Raw genomic sequence first — 18,337 nt, forward strand, 5'->3', positions numbered from 1 at the left:
TCAATGGCAATAAAATTCTTGATTCTTGATTCTTGATACCTGTACTGTCAAAAGCTCCTTTGAAGTCCAGAAAGACATCTATGGTTACTTCTTTTGCTGCTAGCATCTTCTAAATCCTGCATACCAGTTGATGCAGGGCTGAGTCGCATGATCTTCCTGGAGTGTAATTATGCTGATTTGGATGTAGAGGGTGCTCCAAAAAAGATCCCTCCCAAACAAATCCATGATTTTGAGGAGAAAGGAGGACAGATATATTGGCCTAAAGGACTTAAGCTGATCCAGACTAGACCCCCTCTGTTTTGGTAGTATATCTAAATCTTTGTGGTCATTACAAAAATATAATTCGGTGAATTTTTAATGCATTTGTACTTCTTTGTTTTATATATTATAACACAATCAATAATACAAATTTAAACAAATATAATATTTTGTGATTTGAATTTAATAAGAATTTCAGCAAGTTAACACTCATATATAACAAATTAAAAATAAAAATGTTCCTATAAGAAAGCCAATGAAAAGAAAGAAAGCATTCATTGTAAAAATAATGCATTTCAGTTGATACATCCAGTTCAATACGAAATTTAAACTTGAACTGATCTTGTTAACACTCTTTATAATAACCGATACACTCAAATACTGAATAGCTGAACACTCAAGATATCCTTTGATTTGAGTTTTCTACTTGATTCAGTTTTGAATTTTCTAGATAAATATTTGGCTTTAATTTTGATCTAGTTTGTTTTGTACAGAATGAAATAAAATTTGATTTATTTGTATTTAGTAGGAGATTTAAATGAAACAAATGAGAGAAAATGAGTTAAATGAATAGATTTATATTAAGTTTCTGACAAATATTACTGGTTTTTGCAGTGTGTGCAGTGGATTGAAGACGCCAAGCTGAACCAGTTGCGCAGGGAAGGCATTCGTTACGCTCGTATTCAGCTTTGTGACAATGACATCTACTTTCTGCCCAGAAACATCATCCATCAGTTCCGTACTGTGTCTGCGGTGACCAGCATTGGTGAGTTGTACCCCAGGCTTGTCCAGAACACTGGTTTAGTGCACTTTATTTGTGTTTTGATACGTTAGAAGTGATGATTAAAACTATGCTTAAGTCTCTCCGTACAAATTTCATCTTACGGAAGGAATGGCACAGTTGTATTTAGGGTATTTTTGTAAGATTGTGATTCAACTTTAGATGAGTTCAAAAGATTTTGGAGTCCAGTCAATTTGTGGTTTTTATCGGTTGTTTTACGGAACACATTGGTTAGACTGTTAATTAGAATTCAGAATGGAACTGACCTGATGCCACTCCATCCATCTGTGCTCCAGTCGGGAATTTAAATTCTGTCACACATCCTAATTGCTTGAAGTCTGTGATTGAACTAAATTAAGTGATCTAAACGTAATCTAAAATATATATATATATACATTTTCTGTGTTTATATTATAGGCATCGTTTTATCTAAAATTATGTTTTATACATCGTTGTAAAGCTTATAAATCAGGCTTTAGTACAGGCATATATATATACACATTTGTTTTATTATAGACATTTATTTTATTTTGACAAACAAATTAGAATGTTTATAGATTGGTAAAAATAACTTGTTCAAATGTTCTCTTATTAGACAGATAAATTAAGTCATTTTGGTCCCATAATTAGACATCTTTTCTAAACATTAAAGTCATCATTGGTCCACATCTTTGCATCCCTGAAAACAATTATTTTATTCAGCTAATAGTCTACATTAGAATTAGATATCTCAATGCTGTTTTAGTTATAAATTAACAGGTATTGAAAATTATTATTTCGAGAACGTTTTAGAAACAAAATGTGTGTATTGATAGGAGACATAAACATAGACTTGCTTAAGAACGAAGTGCTGACGGATAAATACATGAATTGTTTTACTTGGAACGGGACTTGTGAAATGTGTAGACAACCTACTAGAGTAACTGAAAAACACTCAGTCTTGTCTCGATCACATTTTTGTACGATATAGAGATATGAGTAGAGTTAGAGCGGCTGTGGTCGAGACAAGCCTCACAGATCATTACAGCACTGTTTTGACAATAACCGGACCTACGGCCACTAACAAGACACAGACTGATACAGCTACGTACGTAGACCGAATGATTACTTGCTGACAACCTGACACGCGCCCCACTGGGAACCCGTACTTGAGTCCTTGGAGGGCCAATACTTGTTCCAACTATTTTAACGATATAGTACAGAAATCAATCGAGAATGCCACAAAGTTAAGTAATAAAAATATCTACTAGATCTAAGAAACTTAAGCCCTGGATATCTGCGGGATTGATTTGTTCAATAAGAGCGAGGGATAAGTTAAGTAAAATAATTAAAAAACAACCTTTTAATGTGTCATTAAAACAATTATTACCACAACTATATACAAACTCTAAGCACATCATTTAAAACACGCTAAGAGAGAAATATTATCGTTCTAAAATTACTGAAAACAGAAAAGACCCTAAAATGTTTTGGGGAATAGTTAACGAATTGGCGGGTAGGGTGCAAACCAGGGATACATTTCCAATACGAAAGTTTCTGCCGACAAATTCAAACATTACTAAACGATAAAATTACTCAAGTAGCAAATGATTTCAATAATTATTTTGCGTCTGTTGGGAAAACGTTAGCCGATACAATTAACCCGGTAGGGGACCCAGTGTTGAGCGATGGCGACTATAGACTGGATGCGACATTTACGTTACGTACGGTGACAGAACTGGACATAATACGGCACGTGACACAATTTACGTGGAGGCTCTGCCCCGGGTCATGATGGCGTTTCTGCACGGGTCCTCAAGGACAATTTAAGCACTTTTATGAAACCACTGCTATACTTGATCAATTTAAGTATAACCCAGGGAATATTCCCTGACAATTTTAAGTTGGCTAAAGTGTACCCTTTGCACAAGTCAAAACAGCTTTACTGACAAAAACAACTTCCGTCCGATATCCCTCTTGAGTGTCTTTGCTAAGGTACTGGAGAAGGTAGTTTAAGGAACAGCTCGTACATTTTCTCCAGGTAAATAATGTACTTTCTCAGTGTCAGTATGGGTTTAGGGACGACAGGAGTATTTCGGATGCATTGTTTGATTTAAATAAAGAATTAAATAGTGCAATCTCAGAAAACAAAAAAATCAATGCTAAATCTTTTTAGACCTCAAAAAAGCCTTTGACTCTGTTGATAGAAATAAGTTAATGAATAAATTAGAACAATTAGGTGTTTAGGGGCAATGCCCTTACCTGGTTTCAAAGTTATTTTACCAATAGAAAACAATATGTCTCAATTTGTTAATGTTAGTAGCGATGCAATTATGTAGACTACGGTGTAGTTCAAGGGAGTACACTTGGGCCAATTCTGTTCTTATTATATATAAATAATATTGGCCAAGCTAAATTTAAACGGAAAAAATTAACATTATTTGCGACGACACACTTATTTTTCTGAAAGGAAATACATGGGCGGATGTGAGACGAGAAGCATTAAGTGATTTAATGTTATTGAAAAAAGTGGTTTGATCAGAATGTCCTTTCCTTAAAATATAACTAAAACAAAATTTATGCCAATTTCTTTGAATCCTCAGTCGGATTATGTCTTAGGGAAATCTGATCATACATAATTGTGGAAAATCACAGTAACAGTACCTGTATTTGTGAAGCAATCGAAAAAAATAAACTCGTATAAATATCTTGGCGTTATTTTAGATTTCCGTTGAAATGGTCAGACCATATTGAATATCTCAAACAAAAGACCCGAAAGTATATCTTTTGCCTTTAAGAACCTTAGGGATATTCTTACTGTTCAAGAAATGAAAATGGTATATTATGCATACGTGCAATCTCTTTTTGCATTTGGGATAATTTCTTGGGGGGCAGCTTATAAATCAAATCTTGATCCTCTTTTTACGGTTTCAGAAACAATTTTGAAAGTAGCTTTTAAAAAATGTCATAGGTTTTCAACATCCATTTTATTTCAAGAAACTAAAATGTTTACAATAAGACAACTTTTTATAAAATCTCTTTTAATACACATGTATAAAAAATCTAGATGATTTATTTGTAAGAACTCAACACACCCATAACCACACGTTATTCTAGATCAACAGGAATTCTACCATTGCAATTAACTAAATCTTATTCTAACACCAACTCATACTATCTTGCTCACGTGCTTTTTATAAATATGAGTAAACAGTTTCCAAATTTTAGTTTTTTCAGTGATATTTCTACAATTATTTTTAAAAGGAAGGTTAACCAGTGGTTATTATTATTGTCTATTGAGGAGGCCGAGGCAGTGCTGTCTTCGGACTACAGACGGACAGTTTTTGACATGTAAAACAGCCACCACTCCTATCCCATCATCATTCATTATCAATAACCTATTATAATCTGCGGTGACCCCTGCTTAATTACCATTGTTGCTAATATGTATATGTTTTAAAATTAATAATATTTAATGCTTTAAAACAGGTACAAAGCAAAAATTACGCGGTTTTTTCCTTTTAATATATTCATTGCATATTCGCATGTGTATGTGCATGCATATGTAATATGTGTATATATGTATGTGTGTGTGTGTATGTATGTGTGTGGTGTGTAATGGTGTATTATTTTGTACTATATTTATATTCATTTTTTTTTTATTAATCCAGTCCGTTATTTCTTCAGGCGTGAACAACTCGAGACTTGCGCACAGGCATCATAGCCCATGCAGGCTCTATTTCCCGAGGACAATGTTTTTATACATGATGCTATTTTTATGATGTTTATTTTATGTTGTTTATTCTATGATGATTATTTCTTATTCTTTCATCACATTTCAAAATTGTTCGGTATTGTAACAATCTAGAAATTAACTGTACAGATTGTATTATAATATTGTATATATTTTTGGGAAATAAAAATCAATTCATTCAATCATTTAATAAATGAGACCTACCATTACAGTAAAAAGATTTGAGGTTTGATTTATGTAAAATTTCAGCTCCCTTTTCTTGATGGTTTTCCATGAAATAATATACTTTACACAAATAAATATTGAATTTTAAGCACTTTCATGACATTTTAATGGCCAAACCTGTAGTTGTCTTTTTCGTTGTTGATACACAGGTTTAGAGATTCTTCTGAGTTCAGTGTTTACGATTTTGGGTTTTGTGATTCCATACCACAAGGAAGATGCCTGGGTGTAGCCATGTTCTGTTTCTTTCTAACTGGTTTGGAAGTTTTCGCAAAATTAACCAATTTACTTTCTTAAACAAAAGAAAATTTACTTTCCACTACTTGTTTAAAAAAAAAAGAAAATGTATTTTCCACCACTTGTGTATGTTCTACCCACACTGTAGTAGCTGCATTATTGGTCAGCTTTGTCCTCTTCAAACATATTGACACTTTTGACAGAGGGAAAGAGTCGGATTCTCCACACTTAGTCTTGAAAGACGCTTTGCACCTCCCTTCCTTTAGCGTTTTTGACACTATTTCTGCACAATAAACTTCAACAGTTTCTCTTCTAGCAGGGTTTAAGCTGTGATCGCATTTGTCGCATTTTGCGAGAGGACCTGAGAAAATGCGATGCTATTTAGAAAAGCTCTTGCTAGATTGTGACGAAAGTGGGAAAGAATAACTAAACAGTATATCGCATTTGGAAAATCAGTTGACAGCGCTAAAATTAATGTTTTAAATGATTCTATAAGATAAAATATTAGATACCACGATGCACTGCTATGCCTGTCTACTCTCAGATCAAAAAGTATAGATACCCGAGTTTGAACGTTAACCACTAACTGACTAACAGATCTAAAATTACAGCAGTTACATTAAAATGTTGCTTGTTTATATGTACGTCTAGACATATAAATAAAATTATTTACAAACAATAAACAACTTTTGTGTCTATAAGAATAAAAAAGTGCCGATTTTTAACGCTTTACTACTAAACTACAATTTTGAAAATTAATTATTTATCGTTAAACCTGCTATTGGAGGTTCAAAGACCATACGAGAACAGATGATGGGAAATGGTTAAATATATTAAAACAATATTTAATTTATTACGGTTGCAGTCAATGACGCGAGAGGGTCACACACGATGCGAGAGTAGTGTCCAATGTACGCACTTGCTTTGTTGTTGCTTTGACAGCAGCGCTGGTGCACCATGGCTGACTCCCTAATGAACGAAAACGAATGTCGTACTCTTGATTATGAAACCTTCAGGAGGTTCGACTTGATATGTGTAACAGTACTGGAGATTTTTAAGGTTATGTTAGTCAGATTTTATTTGGAATAACAGGCATTCGTAAAAGGTTAAGTATAACAAATTTAAGCATCTAAAATGCTATGACCTTTAGCATATACATACCAAATGTGATTTAACTTGTTTTTAATAACTGGATAAAGAAAAAAGAGAAATGATAATGATTTCACCAATTTGAAACTATCTTTATTCAAATATAAATCTAGTGTAGTGTTCCAGAATACTTTTGTACTACACATGTTACAAACTTGTTTTATGTTTATCTTGTTTCTCAATACTACGAACTAAACTAAAATAATTTTAAAACCAGCTTTGTTTACTAATAATATTCCATACCATGTGGCAAAATATCAGAAAATATTCATTAACCAATAGTGATTCACAATAGTTTGATATCGATAACTGAGGAAATGTGGAAAAGAGTACAGTGAGGACACATTACTCAGAGGATAAGCTGCCACCGAGGACTAAATTCTATTTTTGATTCTATAATTGATTCTATTTTTTAGCTTGGCACGTCCGCCTGAAGCAATACTATGACTCATCGTCCGAGGGAGTGAAACACTCGAGGGTGGTGACTGGACTGACCACGCAACAGTTGTACAAGGAGAAAACGTTGCCGGGAACCGTGGAACACAGGCGCAAGGACAGGAAACGTTCACATCACTCCATCAAACCGGTAGTCTTCATAAAAAGAGAACTTTCCGAGGAGGACAACGTGGAAAAGGATCAGGACCAGAGTAATGCCCAGCAGGCTCAGGACGAAGAGATGACTTCTAAGGAAACCGAAGATTACGGTTTGAGCACCCCTCAACAAACCACTGATACCGATGCAGGATTCACGGATGTTAAAAAAGAGATTATTTTCTAATAGCGAAATGTAAAATGTTGGTGTCTTAGAGCTGTTTGGGTCTTAGTGTAGGGGCAGGAACTCTGCCCTTAGCTGTCTATAACTTTCAGTTTGTATACGCTATCACAGTTTCACTGTATTCATAAGAGTGTTATGAAGTTATCACTATCGTTTGTAGTGTTTATTTATTATGATTTTTTTACATAGCTAATTATTGTTAGTTGTTATACGTTTAATTTAAGACAACACATTGTTTTACTATCACCTTGGCATCGAGTTTTTCAATAACAGAAGAGTTTTAAATAAATGCAAGATTATTCAGTCAGGGATAAGTGAATCATTGCTTGAATTCAAGTTTCTGAATTCTTTTTGTCAGTGTTAGTAATTCATTATACAATTCACGTGTTACAGATTTAAGTTAATACTCAGAACAGAATTATACTCATTTTTTATTTTTAAATAACTTTTTTGTATGTTTTACATAGTAGCTTAGCAAATAATAGGGATGGATCAGTTCCGATTCTTAATACTCCAGGTTCTTGGTAGTACCAAGCAGTTAAAATCCGTTACAACAAAATTCAGTTTCTGTATGACATATCACGACTTAAGTCAAACTGAGATCAAGATATCAATGCAGTATCGTGTATAGGATTTTTTAAAATGTATATTATATTGCTTACCAGCTGTCTGATATGGTACGATTGTTATCAATGACGAAAGATTGTTTCAGCATTAAATTTCGATCAAGACTAGTGTCGGCAAACAAAGGGTTAAAATCGGAATTGTTTGTGGAGTTTCGTGCACTAAAGGAGACTCAATCTGGAAACAACTGTTCAAGAGGAAACTTTGTGATTGATCTGAAATTGAAGCAACTGCTCGTTTTAGAACTTAATATTTAACTGAATCATATGCAGTTTGACAATTGTCACTGATTTTAAAAGTTAAATTCATACCATAATCAAATATAAAACATACAGGGTAGTGTAAGAGTGCCATAAGAGGTTACTCTAACAGACCTGCCTGAAATTGGAAAGAAATTTGTTATGATACAAATTCAAAAGCTTAATGCTCTGATTGAATCCCAAATGGTTTGTTATTTGTACTTATATCATATTATCATATGTTATAATTATTATATTATTATTTATTATTATTATTATTATTTATTTTTTAATATTAATTTAATTTTTATTGTTTGTAATTTTAATTTTTATATTTAATTTTGTTTATTTGAAATTAAAATCAGGATAATTTACTACACACTGAACTGAAGTAGAATTGTGTGGAACATGTGAGCCGTTAGGGATTTATAAAATGAAAGTAAGTCAGAAGTCTAATATACACTGATACGGTTGATGTTTAAAAAGGATCAGATTTTTGTACTGGTGCCAGAACCAAGCGTTACTGAAAATAAGGAACTGACCATCCTTACAAGTATAAGTAACGTTAAGTATTAAAATTCAATATGAAGTCATATACTTTAACATGTAATTAATTATGAGGGTCATTTATAAAATAAAGAAAGTTAGAACATGATGCCACCCACAGTGCTTAAACCACCTTCACAAGGAAAGGTGAAATCCGTGGCTTATGCAGAGTTTATCTCATAGCTTCAGGGTAAGCTGCAAAACTTGCATAAATTTTGTCCATTACGGCTTAAAAACTACGTTTGAGCATAAGTCTTGACTCATGAATTAAAAACTAATAATATATTGATTTCTTGATTGTTAGTGCAAATTACTTAGGATTAAATTATTTTAAGATGATTGTCCTCAAATTAATTAGTTATTTTTACTTTTTCAATTAAACAAACGTAATTGATACAACTGTTATTGCTTTTCCAAAGTCTGGTAGAGAATCAGATTAAAATGACATTGATAAACTTGTGCCTTTTTACTATACACACTGAATGTCCACAAAGACCTCCAGGAATTTGATGTTAAACATTTTAATCTAATTCAAATTTGGATTTATTTTTTATTTATTTTAAAAAGGTAATATTGCCAATTTTTTCTTTGAAATACATTTCATGTTGTTTAACAAGAAGTGATTACATCCTAAGGTCAAAACAGCTGATAGATAACTTACGACTACCCAAATAGAGAACTGACAATTTACATACTACAGGTACAATAAACACTGAATTCATATTGGATCTTATAAATTATTTCTTTTTTCTCTTGAAGACTCTGTAGGTACAGTGGACTTTATCCTCTAAGGGGATGCTATGATCTATCTCAACCTACTTACCTGTATCCTTGGCAGATTCATGGGAGCCATGATCCATTGTAAGATTTTGAAAAAAGTAATCATGCTAAAGGGAGTGGAGGGAGGGACTCATCTCAGGTTTAAGTTAGTAGTGTTTAGGACCTAAACATGCAAACCAATGGATAACAAACTCAAGAAATCCTCCAGAACTAATTTTAAACTGCCCTCCAAAAAGCCTATTTTGGGAGGATGGTTCGCTTTTGTTTCATAGAGGGATGTCGTGTGAGTTTCATTTTTCTATGTTCGTCTATTGAAGGTTGAGGACTCATCTGTGCTCTTAACTTAAATAATTTCAATGAGCCGCCATTTTGTACTGGGTTGAGATGAAAAGCTCTGGTTTCACTGTTCCTCTTCTTTTGTCAATACCTTTCAAATGAGCTGTCACTTAATGGGTCTTTAAATTTAAAAATGTTGAGTCTCCCCCGAAATCCCATTTTGGGGAAATAGGCAAAGTTGTAACAGTGACTAAAAAGTTCACTTCTATTTCCTAGAAATGTGTCCCGAGTTCCATCCCTCCATCTTTATCCATCAAAAACTAAACAGATTATATCCATACTTTTAACTCACACTGTATTTAATATAATATATTGACAAGAGTTATAAAGTAATAACAGTGTATATAAAGTTAATTGGCAACACTGCTTCCCTCTTCTTTTATATCAGATGTAATAGAAGGTTCAAAAAACAAATTCAAAGATAAGATTACAAATCTTTTACAATCAGACATACTTGTTGTATTATAACAGTACGACCATACGTTTAATTATTTTAACCAATATTTTCAATTTCAACAAGGCAAACCAATTTATTTATTCTGGGCGACTAATTCCACTTTAACAATATCACTGGACCCTAACATATTACATTACAAGCGCTTTCACTAAGAAAACTATTACACGCAGCAGGGATCACTTCTGGCTGGTTTATACCTACCAGTTGAACCCACCACTGGGCACAGCAAAAACCGATGTGTCACTTCAATCTGGGCAACCTTATGGATGTCCAGTAGCAGCACATCACTAACCGCAAATGTCGAGATTCTGGGGTTCATGGGCAATTCGATAGGTCTAGTCTACTGCGGGAGATGACTGTTGGAGTTGGTGGGGTTTGTTCCCTTAGCTCAGAGGTTCTTGTTAACCTCAACAAGGGTGTGCCACCCCCTGCCTACTTTGACTGGAGAGGCTGGTTCAGAGCTGGCCTCCCCTTCTTCCGGGATGACTTTGAGATGTAGTGCCCTAAGTCTTCCTCATGGATCTCGATAGGAGGCGGCCCCTACTTCCTAACCTTACCCATCCTGAATATCCTATCATTCCGGAAGCAGCGCATAGGTTCTTACAGGACTAAGTGCAATTTGTAAGCTTCTTGTCCTAAGAGAACAAAAAAAAAGAAAAATATGAACTTCACAACTTTGAATATTTCCTTAATGTTAAATAAGTTCAAGTGATACTAAAATCGTGGGAGCTATTCAAACAAATTCACAGAATGTTGCATATTAATTCCGGGGGAAGCCACGGGTATAGTAATATTCTAGTTATTTTGTGTTGCATTGCTCTTAAATTTAATTCAGCATTAAATTTAATGTTCTATTTTCTTTTGTAACATATAACGACGGTAAATGCCCTATTATCCTTTCAAATCACCCCTTGTCAATATTAAATTTTAAACAAATAAATGTACAGTTGTATAATTTTGATATTGCTTAACTCTAAAAATCCTAATATCGCGCTAAGCGAATTTTTTGGGCTTTTCAGCAGACAAGCAACACATGTTTTGTTCATGTGCTTTTTTTTCTAAAAAGTAAATGTACAGTTTGTATGTATTTTTGTATTTCTAATAAATTTGTATTTATTTTGTCTATTTTTTATTGTTATTTTAGTGTATTTAGTAAAGTGCTATGCTGTGCTAAATGTGGAAAGATTGAATGAAAATTTTTTTCCAAAAACAGTTACAGTACTAACTTTTTCACGTAGAACGTAAATAATTGTAATTATTATTTTCAGTAGCTTTTGAAGAAAAAAGTACTATATATAATATGTTAAACTTGTTAATTTTTATGTACTTATTATTTCTTTCAACATATGTTTGCAAAACTCCTAAAAAAACTTGTAGCACTACGAGTGAGTATAGTCAGCACTTTATGGTTAAAAGTTACACATACTCGTCTAATTTATCACATTCAATTTAATTGTTAATTTTAAAGAAAATTTCCTAGTGAAATCTTTTAAATAACTTTTTAAATAAGGTAAACTCTGCATTGACTTTCTGGCAGGCACCACTTGTATTACCCTCTAATTGTACAGGTGTACTTTTTAAAGCAACACTTAAACATTACGTTATTTTTTATAAAAGTAATTATTTTAAAATTTGTGTTATTATGATGCTTTGTCTTTGTTTTGTCGTTCTTTATTTATTGATCAAAACTGATATTTTATGGAATCTTCTATTAAATAACTAATTATATTTTTGTATTTCAGGGTATTGTTAGTTAATTTATTATTTTATAATTTAAATATTTTGTTGATTTTTCAGTAATTGTATACTGTGAATTGTTTTTTTAACACAATGTAACAAACTCAATTTACTTACAGATTAATAATAATACAATTGATAAAACATTAATGAAACTTACATATCTGAGCATTTGGTGAAATATCAAAATAATACCGGTTGAATCATTCTGTTTGTATTTTACTTTTTATATACTTTTGTATTGTACATTGTATCTATAATTTATTATTGTATCAGTTACATTGTTTTTATTTAAATGATCACATTGTTATTTTTAGTACTATATCGTTTTACGACAATATCCTATTTGTACATTTTTGTTTCGTTTAGTTGATAAGTAAATGTTATTCATTCATAGATTTGAACTGTACAAACCAGTATTACAGGACAATAATGTAATATTTTTCATTATAGTCTAATCTTTAATTTAAATTAATTAATTAATTGATATAAACTGAATTAAAGACATCCACTCACTTGTTATTGAATGAAACCCTTCCCTGAGCAGAGTAGAGATCATTGTCACCCTTTATTGTGATCGCACTGTAGGAAAGATTAACTAGAACACGTTCCACTGAGTGTTTCAGGCTTCAATTCATACATATTATTAGGATTTGTATGATTTAACTGAAAAATATTCCTTAATAAAAACAAGGCAACCACAACCAAAAGTCTTTATGAAAATTTAAAAGAAAGCTGATTTAAGTCATTAATAATAGCTAACAATGTGTCACTTAACGCATTTCTAAATTTCAAGATTTAACTGAAAAATATTCCTTAATAAAAACAAGGCAACCACAACCAAAAGTCTTTATGAAAATTTAAAAGACAGCTGATTTAAGTCATTAATAATAGCTAACAATGTGTCACTTAACGCATTTCTAAATTTCAAATAGATAGAAATTGAGCTGTGGTAAAGGGTTGATTATATTTTATGTTATGTATCGTAGAACTATATTACTCCCTCTGAGTGCTAGGTACATTATAACCATTCACATGTAACATGGACCTGTGGCATTTTAATGATGAGCAGTTTTTATTTGTTTTGTAAACTCGTTATACTCTAGACTATAGAGTTTAAGTTTCCCACTTATTGATATAAGTAACAATGATAAACTATGTGTTCTGTTTATTGCTATAAAGCGAGTCATTAGATAATGTTTTTATTCACAAATCTCTGTATAAACAATTAAGTTAGTGGTTAAAATTAGTAATGGGTCGAATAAAGATGGACAAAATCTGAACATTAACCTCTGTCAGACTCGGTTTTCAAACCGACTAAGCTTATTTAAATTTGAACCGAGTGTGCAGAGCAAATCAAAAGGTGACTGTAGCGAATTAGCTTAGCCTCAAAAGGTTCAGGTCAACAAAAAAATATCTATCAATTAGCTCAACATGAAAAGTGCACTAAACAGCACATTAATGGGAAGAATTTTAGTGAAACAAGTATATCACATTTAGATGTACTTTTGTTGAAAACTCCAGTAAAATATTGAAAAAATAATTTTTTAACAGTTTTAGTAGTAGATAATTGTTAATAAACTTCAAGCCATCTTGCAAAACACAAACACAGTTATGTGGCAATAATTTGTATACAACAGATCTTAAATAACAAAATTAAATTAAAAGACTAAAAAGATCAAAGCGAACCAAGGTAGGTAATATAGTGCGAATTTCAGCAATTTGTACTGGTGCGCATTTTAATTTAACTCAAATTTCCAAACCAGTTTGGATTGTGTATATGAATCTCCATGTAAACCAATCATCCACATCATTGAATGGAAACTCATTATCAAAAAATCACATTTATAAATCTGAAATCTGATTTATGGTACGCCCTGTGCGTTGATTAAAATAAAAAATCACAATTAATTCAAAGCCTGAATCTACTTTTCAATGTAAATTCCACCAATTTTAAGGTGTTTATCATACCTTGTAATTTCTACTATCATAGAAATCTGCCATCAGTCTAATATAGTAGAACAGAAGGTATGTAGGTACTTTGAAGTCATAGATGTGTGCCAACTCCCTGAGTGCTTTTGTAATTGTTACTGATCGCTGGGCTTCAAATCAGGGCTTTGTGGAAGCGTGAAATTGGTCCCAGCCTAAATATGTAATTAAATCTTGGATTTGATAAACCACATCTCGATGGGCATTGTCGAAAAACCAAAAGAATAAGCGAGTTGTATTTAACACCATTAATTTTTAATTGCTCAAAACAATTTTTTTTAAATCCCATAATATTGTGTGAGAGTTAATAGTATAACCTGAAGTAAATAAATGCCTTTCCTAAAACACATTGGGAAAATGCAACTCGATTAGCATTTTTGTTAGCGAGTTTTATCAAATTTTCCAATAGTTCATGTTCTACAACAATTGCAATTAGAACATTTTTTAAAACTTGATTAAACTCATCTGATATGAATCAAGTTTAAAGTATTTTCCTAGATCGTTTAATCATCTTCAAATGCTCCAACCCATCTTCTTACCATTTCTCCAGTGTTTTTTCCATATAAAAGCGGTCTTATCATTGTAGAAATGTTGATCGCTTTGATCTACAGTGCAATCTCGTTTAGTCGGACCCCTTATGTCGGATCTCCGGATCACCCGGATCAGTTGAGGAAAATTTTAAATTAGCTGTTTGTTGTCCGCCCAAGCTGCCGAGCTTGGTAGACTGTTCGTAGAACCCGATGATTCAGCCAGACGCTTGACAACGTGGGAGGAGGGGAGGAATAGCCTACCTGCTCAGTTCAGGCCACCACTTGCTACGGTATATGTTTCCCGATTCTTCCCGAGCATCGGGATGAATTGATAAAAGTTAGCCATTACAATTAATTGCAACTGATTATTGAGTTGGAACTTCTACGGTCTTCAGACTGGAAGAAAAATAGGAAAAATATAGAAGAGGTTTGTATTTAAATGATGTCTAAAGACAGTTTAGAAAATCGATGCAAAGTAAAGAAGCTAAAATTAAACCGCTGGATGAAACATTGTTGGTTTGGTTCTGTGCAGAAAGGGAATGGGGTTTATCATTGCCAGGCTCTTAGTCTGAAGAAGCATTTGCCAGATGATCGATAGATTCAACTTAATGTAACTGGCGAAAGCTTGTCTGGCAATGCTGAAGCAGCTGATAAATTCAAGAATAGTCTGAAGAACCTCTGAGGTTAGGGAACGAACCTCATTTTGAATTGCTCAAAACAATTTTGTTAAAATCTCTCACCAACTCCAACAGTCATCTCCCACAGTAGACTAGACCTATCGAACTGCCCTTGAACCCCAGAATCTCGACATTTGCGGTTAGTGATGTGCCACTCCTGGACATCCATAAAGTTGCCCAGATTGAAGTGACACATCGGTTTTTGCTGTGCCCAGTGGTAGGTTCAACTGGTAGGTATAAACCAGCCAGAAGTGATCCCTACTGGGTAATGTGTGTGACTTGCCAGAGAACCATATTGAAGCCGTGGGGAGAGAAACTGACAACGAAGTTCAACCTCAGGAGTTATTAGGGATTTTTAAAAACGTTGATGAATACTCGGACTTGACATTAAACGTTTATTTATCCATTATTGAAAGTTTGTTTGAAGCTGACAACAGCGGAGGTTATGGTACTCTTAGTACTGATGACCAAATTATTGCAAGTTGTTACAATAAAAATGCCGGTAACAGGAAGGATACTGACAAAGAAAAAACTGAAAATATCACATTTATAAGCCATGCAGAAGCATCATCTCATTTGACCTAGTTAATGGTTTATTAGAGCAACAAGAAGAGACAACTTCGAACGAGCTTCTCATGTTGAAAAGGATGCCTGATCACATGGCATGGAAACGACATCCAAAGCTGACGCAACTCAAATAAACAAAATTCTTTAATAAAAATTAAGCTGTATATCTGTATTATTCTTTATCGTTATGTGCATTTTGAGTGTTTTTCCATAATAAAAAATATTGTATGTTTGTATATGGTCTTTACTCTTTCAACATTCTCTGTTTAATTCTGATTTTCGTTATGTCGGATTGCCACGTTTTGGTTAGTCCGACTTAATGAGGTTGCACTGTACTTTCTACTCATAAAACATATCATGGTACAAACTTAACAGTTTGGTGGGATTTCCAATTTTTTGAGAAATTTAAAATTCACACAGACGAAAGATTTCATAATTGCACATTTTGCTGTAGATACATACGAGTACCGAAAGTGAATTGGTGACCAAAATACAACCAAACCGGTGCTTAAAAATCATTTCTTTCGTGAAACAACCTTTACTAGCTCTAGTGGGTTTGCCTTTCATCCTTGAAATAATACTTGCTGTCAAATAGATGTCAGCACCCAAACCTCCTTTGCTAACATTTTCCACCCTTATTTCCAACTAAACAACATACTTCATTTTTCTTCTCTTTTTTTACTAAGCAAGTATTTGTAGTCTGTAAATAGCTGTATATACATTTTATATCATTTTTGAAGATTTGTGGAAGTAAAAATGTATTCATTGCTCAATTAATATTTGTAATAAATTTTAATAGTTCTAAAAGAAGATATTACCCTATTGGGCGGGAACTTCACGGGTGAAATACCCATTTATTGACACATTTGACTGGAGTGAAACATTGAAATTACAGTATCTACATTGAGGTTATTCTATTGTGGTATTGATCAACAAATGTAGGAAAACTAGTCTCTCTGATGCTCTGAGCAGCACCAAAAATTAAGTGAAAGAAATTACTTTTCTAAAGTTACTAGTAAATTTATCTACATTTTGTTGGATGGTGAAATAAGTTGGATAAAATGTAATAACTCATAACTGTTTATTAAAAGAATAAATAGAAATGTTTATTTGAAAACATATTCTGAACAATTATCTTGAAAATAGTGTAATTTCAAAATCTTAGATAGTTTAAATTGGCATGAGTGTGGATGAAATCTGACTTGAATAGGGTGAACAAATAATTAATTGTTTTGTACTTAAACCCTATGGTAGTCATGTACTCTTTATTTGCTTTCAGTTTTAGTTATTTCTAAGTTTGTAGTAAAATTGTCATGTTCCACTGAAATGTACATGTCTGTAGTAATGTCAAAGAATACTAATGTACTGGTTAAACTGCTTAGACCTTTTTCTGGAAATTGTTTTACAATTTTGTACTAGCGTGTTTTATACATATTGTATTTTTATCTACATTGTAACACTTCCTGAGCATTGGACTAATGTAACCGCAAGCAATATCTCTTCAACAAGTGGCAATTCAATTCGATTTGCCTAATATTCGCTACTCAATTTGAAACTAATACACGTTAGATGGTTATATCCATTAAAACTCACAAATTTAAATTGTTCGTAAAGTTATATCTAAGATATATATGTAGTTCTAATTAAGTAACAGTGAGGTGGCTGTAAAAATTACAACAAAAACATGTTTTAACGATAAGCAAGACCACGAATAGACATAGCTGATACATGGTGATGCTCTAATATAAATAATGAAAGTACTAACTGTAGCAAAATATTCATTTATAAATATATAAATAATTGATTAATTAGGTTTTCTGTCTACGGTTTTTCAAACACAAAGCAGGTCAAAAACACATTGTTGACATTGATCGCTAACTTGCTTACGGATGATCTGCTGTCATCCAGGAATAGGCGTGCTTCAATGCACGAACATAAACATAGAATACATGAATTTCAAGTAAAATATTGTGCATAAAAATCACGATATTTCCTTACTTTGGTTAACTAGCTCCAATATTTCCATCCCCCACTAACCAGACGAGAATAGTACTCATACAACTAAGAGCTCGCCTCATCTAAAAGACCTTTTTTTGTGACTACTAAAATTAATCGGTTATCACAACTGACAGAAAATTCAATACGCAAGATTATTTTCCAGTCTTTGTTGAATCTAGTCATGATTCATTGTTCACTAGTTTGGCATAAGGAAGATTTCACCAATCACTATATTGCTGGGGCAGAAGTGATGGAACATGACTTCTGTCCAGTAATTAGTGATGTGGCAAATCTCTACAGATTCAAGATTGATTCTCAAATTCAAAATTTCTCTGTTAATTCAGTGGATTTGAATTTAGGCTTCGACACATCACAAATGCGAATGTTGAGTTCAGCTCCAGTTCACCTTCCTCTTACATGTAGCATCTGAAATCTGATGCTGTCAGAGACTTGACTCCTAAAATCTGGAGTCACTTTCATCTCAAGGAATCCAAAAATAGTCGACGATGATGAAGCTCAAGACAAACTCTGCATTGTTTCAACATCAGAGACACCTAGACTACAAACTGCAGTGCACTCTAGATGAAGACATATTCTCATTGTCTCAGCACTGTTCAATTTTGCGCTTCTTCGTTCTTCATCGTCGACTATTTTTGGATTCCTTCAGACGAAAATGACTCCAGATCCCAGGAGTCACGTCTG

The 18,337-nt window shown here is 33.0% G+C and overlaps 1 protein-coding gene across 1 annotated transcript in view; it reads left to right on the forward strand.

Moving 5' to 3' along the window:
* LOC124370017 (general transcriptional corepressor trfA-like) overlaps positions 1-9,712 on the forward strand; it is a 90,779-nt gene extending 81,067 nt beyond the window's left edge. Inside the window, exons 9-10 of the mRNA XM_046828294.1 lie at positions 874-1,024; positions 6,797-9,712. Of these exons, the coding sequence (XP_046684250.1) occupies positions 874-1,024; positions 6,797-7,158 (513 nt within the window). The 3' untranslated portion in view covers positions 7,159-9,712. The remainder of the gene's footprint in view (positions 1-873; positions 1,025-6,796) is intronic.
* Positions 9,713-18,337: the final 8,625 nt, after the last annotated feature.

This window comes from Homalodisca vitripennis, chromosome X, assembly GCF_021130785.1.
Source record: "Homalodisca vitripennis isolate AUS2020 chromosome X, UT_GWSS_2.1, whole genome shotgun sequence".
In the NCBI taxonomy this organism is placed as follows: domain Eukaryota; kingdom Metazoa; phylum Arthropoda; class Insecta; order Hemiptera; family Cicadellidae; genus Homalodisca; species Homalodisca vitripennis.